At 33.8% G+C, this 13,360-nt stretch overlaps 1 protein-coding gene across 2 annotated transcripts in view; it reads left to right on the top strand.

The window, feature by feature from the left end:
* The window catches only part of NMD3 (NMD3 ribosome export adaptor), a 32,994-nt gene extending 23,090 nt beyond the window's left edge, over positions 1-9,904 (top strand). For both annotated transcript variants that reach the window (XM_058730402.1, XM_058730403.1), the window contains exons 10-16: positions 412-529; positions 1,508-1,653; positions 4,365-4,477; positions 5,266-5,338; positions 6,552-6,658; positions 8,011-8,081; positions 8,520-9,904. In XM_058730402.1, the coding sequence (XP_058586385.1) occupies positions 412-529; positions 1,508-1,653; positions 4,365-4,477; positions 5,266-5,338; positions 6,552-6,658; positions 8,011-8,081; positions 8,520-8,653 (762 nt within the window). In that variant the 3' untranslated portion in view covers positions 8,654-9,904. The remainder of the gene's footprint in view (positions 1-411; positions 530-1,507; positions 1,654-4,364; positions 4,478-5,265; positions 5,339-6,551; positions 6,659-8,010; positions 8,082-8,519) is intronic.
* Positions 9,905-13,360: the final 3,456 nt, after the last annotated feature.

A 13,360-nucleotide genomic window follows, 5' to 3' on the forward strand; every position in this document is an offset into this window, starting at 1 on the left:
CTCTGAAATTTGTTCTTTATGGAAATTGAAAGAAATCACAAGTAGATTTAGAAAATCACTCTCCTTCTGATGTTTATAATACTTTAGAATTCACACTGTACTACCATAGAGCAGTAAGCATTCACACTTCAGTAAAATTGAAATAAACTTTATAGCTTGGTGAATAAGATCTGGAAAAATACTTTTAAAGCATGTTTATTACAATTGATGTTCCCATCTTAAGAAGGAAGAGCTTATTTTTTGTTTCTCTAAGATTTGATTCTTTTCTTTAGGCCCGTTGTTGATAAATAGAATAAAAAATCACATTTTGGTTTGGGCATATACACCTGGGTCAGGCTTATATTGATGAGTGTTTACTGAAGACAGTTATTTAGAATTTGCTTCACTCTAAATATTAGTTCTTATGCCTAGGATAATGTTGTTTGTCTGTCTCCAAGACTGGCACAAAGCCTGGGAAATATGAACCAGATTTGTGTGTGCATTCGAGTAACCAGCGCCATCCATCTCATAGATCCAAATACCCTTCAAGGTGAGTTTTAGGAAATATTTGCCTTGACAGTTTTGTCCAGCAAGCAGTAATAACTTAGGTTATTAATTTTATCAAACATTCTCATCAATATTTGTTACGAAAAACTAGATAAGAGTTTTACTGCTATTTAGTTCTTACAAAACACTGCTTTTGATTAGTAACCCTTATGTTTTTTATTTGAAGAAATAAATCTGTGAAGTTTAAAAAAATTTACTAGTTCTAGTTCATATATTTTTACTGAAATTGACTTATGTCATTTAGTTTTTGTGAATATTTGGGTTCATTGCCAAGTTTCATGTTTAGCAAATATTTCAAAGTTTGGAATATTTGACTTCTTGCAGTGCAGTAAAACATTTAGTTTAAATATGGATTTTAACTAATTCTTATTATCACACATAATTTTTAACATTCCTTTTATAAAAACTAATTTTTAAAGATCTCACATTGATAGGCGTCTCAGTACTTGCTTGCATCTTCTACTTCTTGATCTTTTTCATGTATTTCCTGTAATGTAGTTTTCTGTTATAAAAATAGAGTTTATAGTTTTTAGAGTCCTTTATTATCCTTGTCAATTAGATTCATAAGTCAAAGGTATGTTTGCAGTATTGGGATGAACATCTGTCAGGTAGGACTTTACTTACCATAAATTAAGCAGCTAAGATGATTGATAACATTTCTAATGTGCCAGCACATGGAACAACTATACAACTGAATGGATCTGATCTTATTTTACAGACACTTACCTCTGTGGGATTCTGATGATAGTAACTACTTAAGATATAACTGACACCTGAAATTTCTCTTGTGTTGTGAAAAGTTTGGGGCTGATTTATAAGAGTAAATGATGACTCTAGAAAGTTGCCACTGTGGTTCTGTTGACCTCATGCCACTCAGTTCATATATATCAACTTCTTCCTAATTAACACATTTGAAATACTTCATTTCTGTTGTTCTTTGATGTTCTGTGTTTATACTTAGTTGCAGATATTGATGGAAGCACTTTCTGGAGTAACCCTTTCAATAGTTTATGCCATCCCAAACAGCTAGAGGAATTTATTGTGATGGAATGCAGCATAGTCCGAGATTTAAAACGCAGTGCCGGGGCTGGAATGATATCAAAAAAGGTAAGTTCCGTCCTGCCCATCTTTCCACCCCCCCCCCAGTTCATTATTTTGGTCCCTCTCTTGTATTTTTAGTTAGTATAATTCCAAAATTTGGTTCCAGATAAAGCTAACACCTCATTAGATTACAAATGCATTCCATATTTGTTTTTAGTGTGTGGTCATTGTGGTGAAATTTATTAGACTTAATTTTTCTGGTAAATTCATGTTTCTCTTTAATGTTGGGAACATTTTAAAAAATGTTTATTGTGAAAAAGCACTTCTTTGCTTTACTGTTATATAGGAGGACCAAATGACAAGCAAACTTTTTCTGACTAAAAAGTTTTAAACATTTTTCGGGGCGCCTGGGTGGCTCAGTCGGTTGAACGTCCGACTTCGGCTCAGGTCATGATCTCGCGATCCGTGAGTTCGAGCCCCGCGTTGGGCTCTGTGCTGACAGCTCAGAGCCTGGATCCTGCTTCGGATTCTGTCTCCCTCTCTTTCTGCCCCTCCCCCACTCATGCTCTGTCTCTCTCTCTCTCTCTGTCAAAAATAAATAAACATTAAAAAAAAAAATAAAAAAAAATAAAAAGTTTCAAACATTTTAAATTTGAGTATATGTTACCACTACTGAATACTTCAGAATGCATCTCTAAAACAGAACATTTTTCTACATAATCAAAGTATTATCATTCATATATAGTTTATATTCAAATTTCCTTGTTTGTCCCAAAATGTCTCTTGTGTTTTATTCAAAGTAGTACCTAGTTGGGGACCATATATTGAATGTGAATATTATACCTCTTAAATCTTTTACTTAATAATAGTCCCCTTCCATTCTTTCTTTTTCTTTTTTTTTAAAAACTTCCTAAGGCAACTGGGGCATTTATCTTACGGATCTCTTCTTGTTTCCTCATGATGTCATTTAGCTTTCTTTTTAATTTCTTTTAATGAAAAGTGGATCTAAGAGGCTTTCTTAAACTTAGGTTATTTTTGGCCGGAACATTTCAGAAGTGTTGCTGTGCATCTTTTATGATGTGTCAAGTCATAGTAGCGTTTGGCTGTTTCACTAATAGCCAGATCTCTTCATAATAATGTTATGACTTTTTTCTCATTTGTCTTGCTTCTTTCCTCCCATTCAGACTGCCCCATATTTAGCCAGTGGGAGCTCCTGAGTTCTTAAAAAAATGTTTTTGAAAGTCTTGTACTTTTTTAGAGCAGTTTTAGGTTCACCACAAAATTATGAGGAGTAAGAGATGTCCCTATACTCCCTGTATATACATGCAGGGCATATGCATGCTGTTGCCTCCTCCATTATCAGTATCCACCCGTGAGAGTGGTACATTTGTTACAATTGATGAATCTACATTGATACATGATAACCAAAGTTGGTAGTTTACATTATGTTTCTCTCTTAATATTGTACATTTTATGGGTTTAGACAAATGTTTGATGATGACATGTGTCCCTCACTATAGTGTCATAAAGGGATTTTCACTGCTCTAAAAATCCTCTGTGCTCTTTGCCTGTTCGTCCTTCCCCTCTCTCATAATCTCAATCACTGATCTTTTTACTGTCTCTGTAGTTTTGCTTTTTCCATAATTGTATATAGTTAGAATCGTATAATCTTTAAGTACCAAATAATATTTCATTGCGTGGATTTACCACGCCTATTTGCCTATTCACCTAGTGAAGGACATCTTGGCTGCTTCCAAGTTTTGACCATTATGAATAAAGTTGTATTAACATCCTTGTGTTTTCAGTTTTGTGTAGACAAGTTTTCAACTCCTTTGGGTAAGTAAATACCAAGGAGCATGTTTTGTCATATCATTTGGTAATGAATGTTTAGTTTTGAAGAAACTAGGGATTCACTTTTTTTTTTTTTCAGTTCTTTCCTAAATCTGGGACCTGTCATTTTTCATTTCTCCCTCTGTCTCTTTTTGCCTCTCTGAGATTCCTTAATTCCTCTGTTTATTACCCCTACTTTTTTCCCTCTTGATCCCATTTTACTTAGGCTCTTTTTGTTAGTAAAAAGTATTGGCAAATGCTATACTTAATTCAGCCTAGAAATTTGAAATGTCAATTATAATTGCTTGTAAAATCCTATCTTGGAAAGGGACTTTAATTGTTTCTAGTTTAAAATTTCAAACTTGGAATGTTGTTTCTGCAATAGGTATTAAGGAAAAAAAGGGTTATAGCTCAAATAGTAGACGTCTAAAAAATTAATTTCATAAAGATTTGGGTTCTGTAGTAGCAGCAGCAGCAGCTACTGGGATTGTGCCACCACTGGGATTGCTAGAATGTTTTGTCTGAACCTTGGTTTTTTGAACCTTATGTATAAAATAAGGGGTTGCTTAGGATATTTTCTAGAGTTAAGATTCTTGTACTTTTTCAGTTATTCTTTTTGCTCTTTGTATTGCCTATCTCCCTGTGAAAACATTTGCTTTGAAAATTATATATATGATATCTGTATTTAGGTGACATTCTTAATGTTTTATAAAGCCTTGAATAAAATCTTAATAAACATACTTATTTTATGTATTCCTTGAGTTTTTCTGTATTCAATACAGTAATTTGTTAATTTTGACAATGTTTCAGAGATCTGAAAAATAAAACAGTTGCTGTCTTTAAAATGAAAATTTAGAAAACCAAAATCAACATTGTATATAGTTTTTGTGAGATGCATTTTGAGTTATGCCTGGATTATTGAAGAGTACATTTTCTTTCCTGTCAAGCATACACTTGGGGAAGTCTGGGTACAGAAAACATCCGAAATGAATACAGATAAACAGTACTTCTGTCGCACTCATTTGGGACATCTTCTAAATCCTGGAGACCTGGTATTGGGGTTTGTATTATTTTATAGTATTTCTTTTCCCTCCCCCCCCCACCCCTCCTCTCCTGTCCCCTTCACTCTTTTATGAGTGTGAGCATGCGCACGTGAGTGGGGAAGGGGCAGATGGAGAGGGAGAGAGAATCTTAAGCAGGTTCCATGCCCAGTGCAGCACAGAGCCCAATATGGGGCTCGAACTCAAGACCCTGAGATCATGACCTAAGCTGAAGTCCAGAGTCGGATACTTAACTAGCTGAGCCACCCTGGGGCTCCTATAAGTACTATAGTATTTTAAACTGGTGATTGACATTGCAAATTTTCTTTGGGATCCAGCAAAGCCATCTAAAATACTAAAGCTGTTTATTCCAAAAAGAATTTAAGAGTTTAGGAGCGTTACAGTTTGCTTATTGGTAGCTAAATTAAACTGGATTGGACAAAAGCTCATAGTTATTCCATTTTGGCCATCTTTTTAAAGAATCATTTTTTTTAGTAAACTAAATGGAACCATCTAACTGAATTCTTAATGTTGTACTGATCTATGTCTGTTTTGATTCTTTTGCAATATGATAAGGTGGACAGTGATGGGTAATACGTGAAACTCACAGATAGCAGTGCAATTTGTGTTTACCAGTATTTATAAAGGCATGTTCACTGTATAGTAAACTGCAAAACTTTTAATGTGGAAAAGCATATTAAATGTTAATCTTAGGAACTCTAAATTCCATAAAATTAAAATAAAATAAAAAGTAATGTGGAAAGGATAAATGTTTCTGTCCTTAAGTGTTTAATTGTTTTTATTTCAGATTTGATTTGGCCAACTGTAACTTAAATGATGAGCATGTCAACAAAATGAACTCAGATAGAGTCCCAGATGTGGTAAGGCTTTAGATTTTTTCCTGTGTTAAAGAGGATTGATAACTCTTATGGGTAAGATGCACGAGTTCACATTTATGAAAATAAAATCTATTTAGAGGTTTCTTTTGAAATTGGAGTTAAGGTGTAATGGCAAAAGCCTTCATGTTTAATCATGTGTCTTTGAGGAGAAAATCCAAGATTTATTGAGGTTTTTTTGTTGCTCTTATAATCTTATAATCGAATTTTCACTCTCTGTCAGAATGGCTTGGTACCATCCGTAGAGCAAAAATAAATTTGCAGCTAAAAATGATGACCTTTAGAACTTAATTTAGGTTCATTCTTTTAGGCTTAGCTTATTTCATATATTGTTCAGTTAAGGCGTTTAGAATTTAAACTATTATTCAGGTTATTCAGGCTTAACTATAATTGCAGTTGAAAATAATCTTTACAGTGTTCAGTCTTAGAGAAAGAATGTTACTTCTGAAAAAAAAAACTGTTAAATACTAACATGAGTTTATTAGAATCATGAACAAGAGTGAATATGAAATGGGAAAGACTTTATCTCCTGCTTGACTTATCTTTTAAAATAAACACTAATCTCTTTAGCTGTGGGTAAAAATAAAGTCAGGATATAAGAAGGACTCCCCTTCTCACCACCCAGTTGTGCTTTTATTGATTAGTAAATTAGGAAATAGAAGCATAGTTTAGATAAAAGTCTAACAAGGTTGTAAGAGGAGATTAAGACAGTCATACAAGATTTTGCATTGTGTAAAATTATTTTCACTTATTCCACAATTTTTTAAACTTCCCTAGGACATACGTTTGTGAAAGATCTATGTACTTCTATAAGTGCTTATTAGTAGTAATAAAAGGAAAAATGCCTGCCTGTGATATTTCAGGATGATTAAGACATCAGAAATTTGAAGTTTTGGGTATAAAAAAGCAGTTTAATTTTTAGTCACTGGAAAATTTCATTAGTAAATTATAACACATGCAAATGATGGCTGACTGCATTTTCATAAAATACTGACTACATGAAGAAAAATGTTAAAAGTTCTCTTGACCCTGCCTCTTGATCCCTATTTTTTTTTTCCCTAAGATGTAACCACTCATCAGTTTGGTGACTTTTTGGCATTCTCAGAATCTTTCTCTTTTTAACTTTATTGGACTTGGAGGCCCCGTTATTTAGTTCCCATTTTTTTTGTAACTTTGCAAATATTTCTTTTACTTTTAGGTATTAATCAAGAAGAACTATGACCGTACCAAACGTCAGCGTCGTAGAAACTGGAAACTGAAAGAGCTTGCAAGAGATAGAGAAAACATGGATACAGATGATGAAAGGTCCTACTTTTCTTTAAACCTTATATGTTGTCTCAAAGGAAATCCTTATAATACATCTTTATAGTTTTTATATTTTATATAGTCATCACATGATTATTCCATTCAGTGTTAATTTTGTATTCTTATTGTGTTAATTGAATCAGTGTAAGAGGATATCGAATCAATGTAGGGAGGATATAATGATATTTAACAGATTTGATTATTATTTCCTGGGTTTTGACCTGAGAATTGCAACATTGTTGTAAACAACACATTTGAAAAGTTAACATTAGTAATTACATTGTGGATATCACAAATAGCAAATGAGTACTTACGACTCCAGATGAAAAGAAAATAGCCCTTTAATATCAAATATGCTGTCTTTCTTTCTTTCTTTCTTTCTTTCTTTCTTTCTTTCTTTCTTTCTTTCTTTCTTTCTTTCTTTCCTTCCTTCCTTCCTTCCTTCCTTCCTTCCTTCCTTCCTTCCTTCCTTCCTTCCTTCCTTCCTTCCTTCCTTCCTTCCTTCTTTTTAATATGAAATTTATTGTCAAATTGGTTTCCATACAACACCCGGTGCTCCCAACGGGTGCCCTCCTCAGTACCCATCTCCCACCCTCCCCACCCTCCCACCCCCCATCAACCCTCAGATTTTTCTAAATATGCTGGTTTTCAAACAACTTAAGGAGAAATGAAGATGTTGGGTTCTAGAAAATTATATTGGATGATTGAAAAATGGTTTTAATAATGGTTAAGACACTGTCTAAAAAAATGAGTTTAAATAAAATTGTGTCATGAAATGTGAGTGGTAGATAGCAAAATATAGTCTCGTAATTTAAAGTAAGTATTTATAAATATATAATGTTAAATTAGATATTATAAGTACATATTTGGTTATTTCATCTATAGACTTAAAAGTGCATGTATTTTAACTTAGCCATATGACTTGAGGGGAGGGACATTAAAGTTTATTTATTTTTAGAAAGAGAGTGCAAACAGGGGAGGGGGAGAGAGAGAATGAGACACAGAATCATGATCAGGCTCCGTGCTGTCAGTGCAAGCCTAATGCAGGGTTCAAACTCACAAACTGTGAGATTATGACCTGAGCTGAAATCAGGAGTTGCATGCTAAGTCCAAGAGGTGGACTGAGCCACCCAGTCACCCCAATTGTGTATATATCATGTAATTTTGAAAGAAAATATGTTTTTAAATTTGTCATACTATTTAATTAACATCCATATTTGACCTTCAGTTATTATTTTTAAAGATTTTCATACATGGGACACATTTATCTTACAGTGCTGAAAATGAGGAAAACAACTCCATACAGTCTTGGTAAAGATGAAATATTTAAATGTTTCTTTATTCTTCTGTAGGCAATACCAAGATTTCCTTGAAGATCTTGAAGAAGATGAGGCAATTAGAAAAAATGTAAACATTTATAGAGGTTAGTGTTTTACGAGTGTTTGATTTAAGTTGCATCTTTTGCTTTTGTATAGATATGTTAACCCCGTGTAAGTATTTTGGTATCTTAAACTTTCATTCCATAAATGACTTTTACTGTGTGGTTTTAAAAGTCCTCTAATTAAACATTTGCAAAAAATAAAAACACTTGCAGAACAGTAGGACTTATTAAAATGTTGTTTGCCCTATCACATTTGATATCATTGTATCCGAGCATGACCCTTCAAGTTTCTGATCTCTATACTAGTGGATATTTATTTATATATTTATGCAGTTCAGTCATTCAGTGAATATAAATGCCTGCTCTAGATGTGGTACAGGAACTGCTAATATAATATGTTTAAATGATAGGAAAGATGGTAGAGTAGGCATTTTGTATATTTTCATATTTGTATTTGAACTCCTCCTTGTATTTTTTTAGATTCAACCATTCCTGTGGAAAGTGACACAGATGATGAAGGAGCACCTCGAATTAGTCTGGCTGAGATGCTTGAAGACCTTCATATTTCCCAAGATGCTACTGGTGAAGAAGGTGAATCGATGATGACACAATGAGATTGGGTTGTAGATGATTTCCATATCTGTAGGCTCAGGATGTTGGACAAAATAACTTTTATTGTCTATTCCATTTGTGCTTCCATATTGAGAGAGGAGAAATTTAGTTTTAAACTTGAATAAATGGGACTATTTTGATTGCTCATTCAGAGCCTTGAAAGAGATTGATGGCTTTGAAGTTTTAGATAAAAGATTATGGAGAATGTAATTATTACAGATATTGAGGCCATTTGGTGTGTGGAATTTTATGTTTGCTTTTTTAGGAGACCCTACTCTTTTCCATACTGTAGCACTGGATTTCAAATCTTAAAAGTTGTGATTATTTGGAGGTTACCTAAATCTTGAATCATAAAACAAGCTTTACATTCATTTTGCATTGATTGCTTTAGTAAAAGTGCATATGAAGAATCATTTTTAATAGGAACTTTTTATGCACTTTGATCATTTTTATGTCATTGGGGTAGGTAAGTTGTGGTTCAGTTTATTCCTGGACATTCGGGAGAAGTTATTTTATTCAAAATGTTAACATCTTCAAAAGCTGTTAAATTGGGATTATCTTGATTTTTATTGCAGAAGAAAATATGTTTAAAATATGTATGGATTTGTAGCAAACATAGACTACTTAAAAGTTAACAATGTGTACTTTCGTTGTTTTTGCTCAGGCCAGCAGCTTAGAGCAGTAGCTTATGTCATAAAAATGTCTTCCTATCACTTCAGACATTTTTGCTTTTAAAATTTTGGTTTACAAATTGAGAAGGAAGGAATTTTCTTCATATTAAGTTTCTGTCATTGAGTAGATCACCATCAAAAAGAATATTTGAATCCAGCATATACATGATGAAATAATGAAAATGATCTTTATGCTTTATAAAACCATGAATCAGACTTGAATGAGAAATACCTTCCACTCTTTGAAAGAAAAACATTGGCTTGAATTTTAAAGTGTTCTGAGAATGAAGTATTAAGATCCTATTTCTATAAGCAATATCAGACTTACTAAGTATGCCAGAACCAAGAGCTAATTCATAAACTCTAGGTATACCACTAAATAAGGCAATTAAGTGAGTGCTGAATGGAGCATTTTCCTTTTTTTAAGATTAGACTCCCCAGTTCTGAAGTTACGGATAAAGGCCTGAAGTTTTTATAGTGGCTCCTGTTCTGTCTGCATATTTAAAGTTTTCACTTGTGGTTTGGTTTACCTCTTGTATGTCAAGACTTTAAAAAGCATGAAATAAAAACATTTTCCCCTTTTTTGTGTGTCCTTAAAGTGATTGTATTAGTGTCATATTTAAATGATAGTATCTTATGCAGTTTTCCCAGGTGAAATTATTTGAGTACTTTTCATGATTTTCCCACTAAAAATACAGTTTCCTGCTGAACTTATTTAGTCTTATTCTCTTTGATGTTGTCTTTATGAGTAATGAAACTTCTTGGTTGAAAGAAGGCTATGACGAGGTGAAGGAATGTGGCTAATAGAAAAGGTGATAGCCAGGAGCCCTCACAGTTACACAGCCTTGATAAACTTACCATTTTAAGAGTATGGTTCCCAGGCTATGGGTCCCCAAATACTCTTGTTCATGTCCCAGAGTTGATACAATTTGGGGAGGCTGGTATTAATCAAATTTTCAAGAAGCTGATTTATAACCCAGTTTATAAATATGAGTAATTTCTAAGTCAGTATGATGAATTATCTTCTTTTGTAGCCAGATCTTCACTTGAAGGTGTTGTTTTATAGGTGGAAGTCTTTTTATGAGCATGCAAAGAGTTAAGGGAGAATTGCTTGTATAATTTAACAGCATCAAGCTAATCCTTGCCATAGTAGAATCTAGAACTCCAGGCTTGAGTGTCAGGACTAGACACTCCTCTGTAGTCAATACTGAGTAAGTGCCAGTGTTTTCTCTAGACTATTTTAGTAAATTTGTTCATATTGATTCCACCCTTTAGATTACTTGATCTGTTATTTTTAGTCCAAGGGATGTTACTTTTTTTAATAATTTACTTTCAGTTTTGATATAATTTCAGACCATTACAAGAATAGTACAAAGAATTCCTGGATACCCTTTCCTCAGATTTGCCAAATGCCAACGCTTACCTCATTTGCTTTCTTTCTAATTAAATTTTCTTACATAACCATAGGGCAATGATCAAAATCATAAAATTAACATTGACACAATAGTGATATCTAATCAGTGGGCCATATCGAAATTTTGTCAGTTGTCCCACCTATGAAGTCTTTTATAGAAAAAATAAATCTAAGATTGTGCATTGCACTGGGTTCTCATATCTCTTTTTAGACTTCTTTCATCTGGACCAGTTCTTGAGTTTTTATGTTTTATGTAATTGGCATTTTTGAAGAGTCCAAGCCAGTTATTTTGTAAAATGACCCCAATTTGGGCTTGTTTGATGGTTTCTCATGATTAGATTTAGGGTAAACCCTTTTAGCAGGACTAGAGGTAATACCAAGTTCCCAGAAGTAATACCAAATTCTCAATGCATTTGTATCTGGAGACTTGTGCTGTTGATTAGTCCAGATGTCCCTAAGCATTCTTAGGTGGTTAGTTGGTTTTCTGTTTTAAGGAGTTAGAGGATTTATTCCTTTTTAATCATGATTTTTCTTGATTTTTTTTCCTTTTAAATTTATTTTCAATTTAAAGACAATGAAATTCAGTCTTGTCATTTATAGTTCCATAAATTTTAATACATGTAGATTCACACAGTTACCACCACAAATTCCAGAACAATTTTATCATTCCTCCAACCTCCCCCCCCACCCCCCGCAAATTCCCTTTGCTACCCCTTTGTTTTCAAGCCCTTCCCTCATCCTTAACCATCCCCCCAACCCCTGCAATTTCTGTTCTGTTCGCTGACTTTATGGTTTGTTTTTTCCAAAATACGTAAATGAAATCATACAGTATGTAGTCTCTGAGTCTGTTTTCACAGCATGGTGCACTTGAGATTCACCCAAGGTTTGTTTCTTTTCATTTTGAGTAATACGGTGTTCCAGTTATCCATGCCCCTGTTGAGGCACATTTGAATTTCTAGCTTTTGATGATTAGGAGTAAAGCTGCTGTGAACATTTCTGTATAGGTTTTCCTTTTATGTAGGTAAATAAGTATGGATGGGATTGTTGGATCCTATTATAAGTGTATACATGTATTTAACTTTATAAAAAATTGCCAAACTTTTTCTGAAGTGGTTTGTGCCATTTTGCTTTCTCGCCTGCAGTGTATGAACATTTCAGTTATTCTGCATCCTCACCACCGCTTGGTGGTGTCAGGTTGTTTTAAAGCCAGACTGATAGGTGGATGGTGGTGTTTTTCTGTGGTTTTAATTTTCGTCTCCCTGATGGCTAATTATGTTAAGCATCTTCTCATGTACTTGTTACCCATATATCTTTATTGGTAGAATGGCCATTCAGATCCTTTGTCTGTTTTTGGAAGTTGGGTTGTTTGGTTTTTTATTGGTTGAATTTTTTACTTTGATGCTCGCGTTGTCCCAGATTTGGCCAGTGGGTACCCCATCAATCTGGCTTTTGTGTCCTTTTGACAGGCTATTGTCCATATATATTTGATCTTGTTCATGCATATTGATGTTATAACGTAACTCTTTGGGCAGGTTTTGGGTTTCCCTTGTTCAGACCCCACATGCAGTCTGCTCTTGGGTTATTTTCATGATACAGACCAGTTTACCTAAAAATAAACCAATTTACTTAAAATTCTTCAGCTTCAGTTGAATCACCCTGTGAATTAAGGAATCATGAAATGGCATCATAAGAAGCACAGATGTAGGCTATTCATTCTGCTTATCAATTCTGTCACATGTTGAAATAATTTGAGCAGTGGGGTGGTAAGCCTTGATGAAAGCAAGAAGTCAGCCTCAGTATCTCTTTGAATTTCAAAGTAGTGTGAGGAAAATATTCAATTTTAGTTCTTTGACTCAACACATTTTGAAAGAACTGCTTTATTACCTAGGAAAAAGGTATAATTCATGATAATTTCTGGTAAAACAAGAACTCTGTAGTACTTAAAAGTTATTTGGTGTAAGTTTGGTAGCCACTGTGTTTTTTACATAGTAATGCAGCTTGTTGTGTTATCTGATGGAGATTTTGTTTTCTGGTTTTGGTGAAGTTAGTACTGCAGTGGTGCCTGTCACACATTTTTCTTATGACACAGTTTCACATAAATATGGCTTTTTATAATTCACTTCATAGCATTGTTGTGAAGTGCTTTCAGGTAGTATATATACTAGCATTAGTTGATGAAGTACTGCACAGGAAATTCTGGGGAATCTATATTATATAGAAATAAAAGGATGTTTTGGAGTCTGTTTACCTGCCATCTATTAACTATATGAGTTAAACTTTCTGATGTTCTGTTTCTTCACATTTTATTTTATTTTTTAAGTTTGTTTTGAGAGAGTGTGAGTGAGCAGGGAAGGGGAAGAGAGAGAGGGAGTGAGAGAGTCCAAGCACTGTGCAGTAGAGATCACTCTGAGCTGAAATCAGGAGTCAGACACTTACCCAACTGAGCCACTCTGGCACCCCATATTTCTTCACATTTTAAAAAGGAGTAATACTGCTCATTACACAGATAATTGTTAAAATTCTTCGTATACAATTCATAGCAAATTGTAACTATTTAATAGTATCTGCTTTTAAAATTTATAATCACAGTTCTAGTGTTTTGTACTTAAACAAGTTGGAAAAAA

Source organism: Neofelis nebulosa, chromosome 5 (assembly GCF_028018385.1).
Source record: "Neofelis nebulosa isolate mNeoNeb1 chromosome 5, mNeoNeb1.pri, whole genome shotgun sequence".
In the NCBI taxonomy this organism is placed as follows: Eukaryota; Metazoa; Chordata; class Mammalia; order Carnivora; family Felidae; genus Neofelis; species Neofelis nebulosa.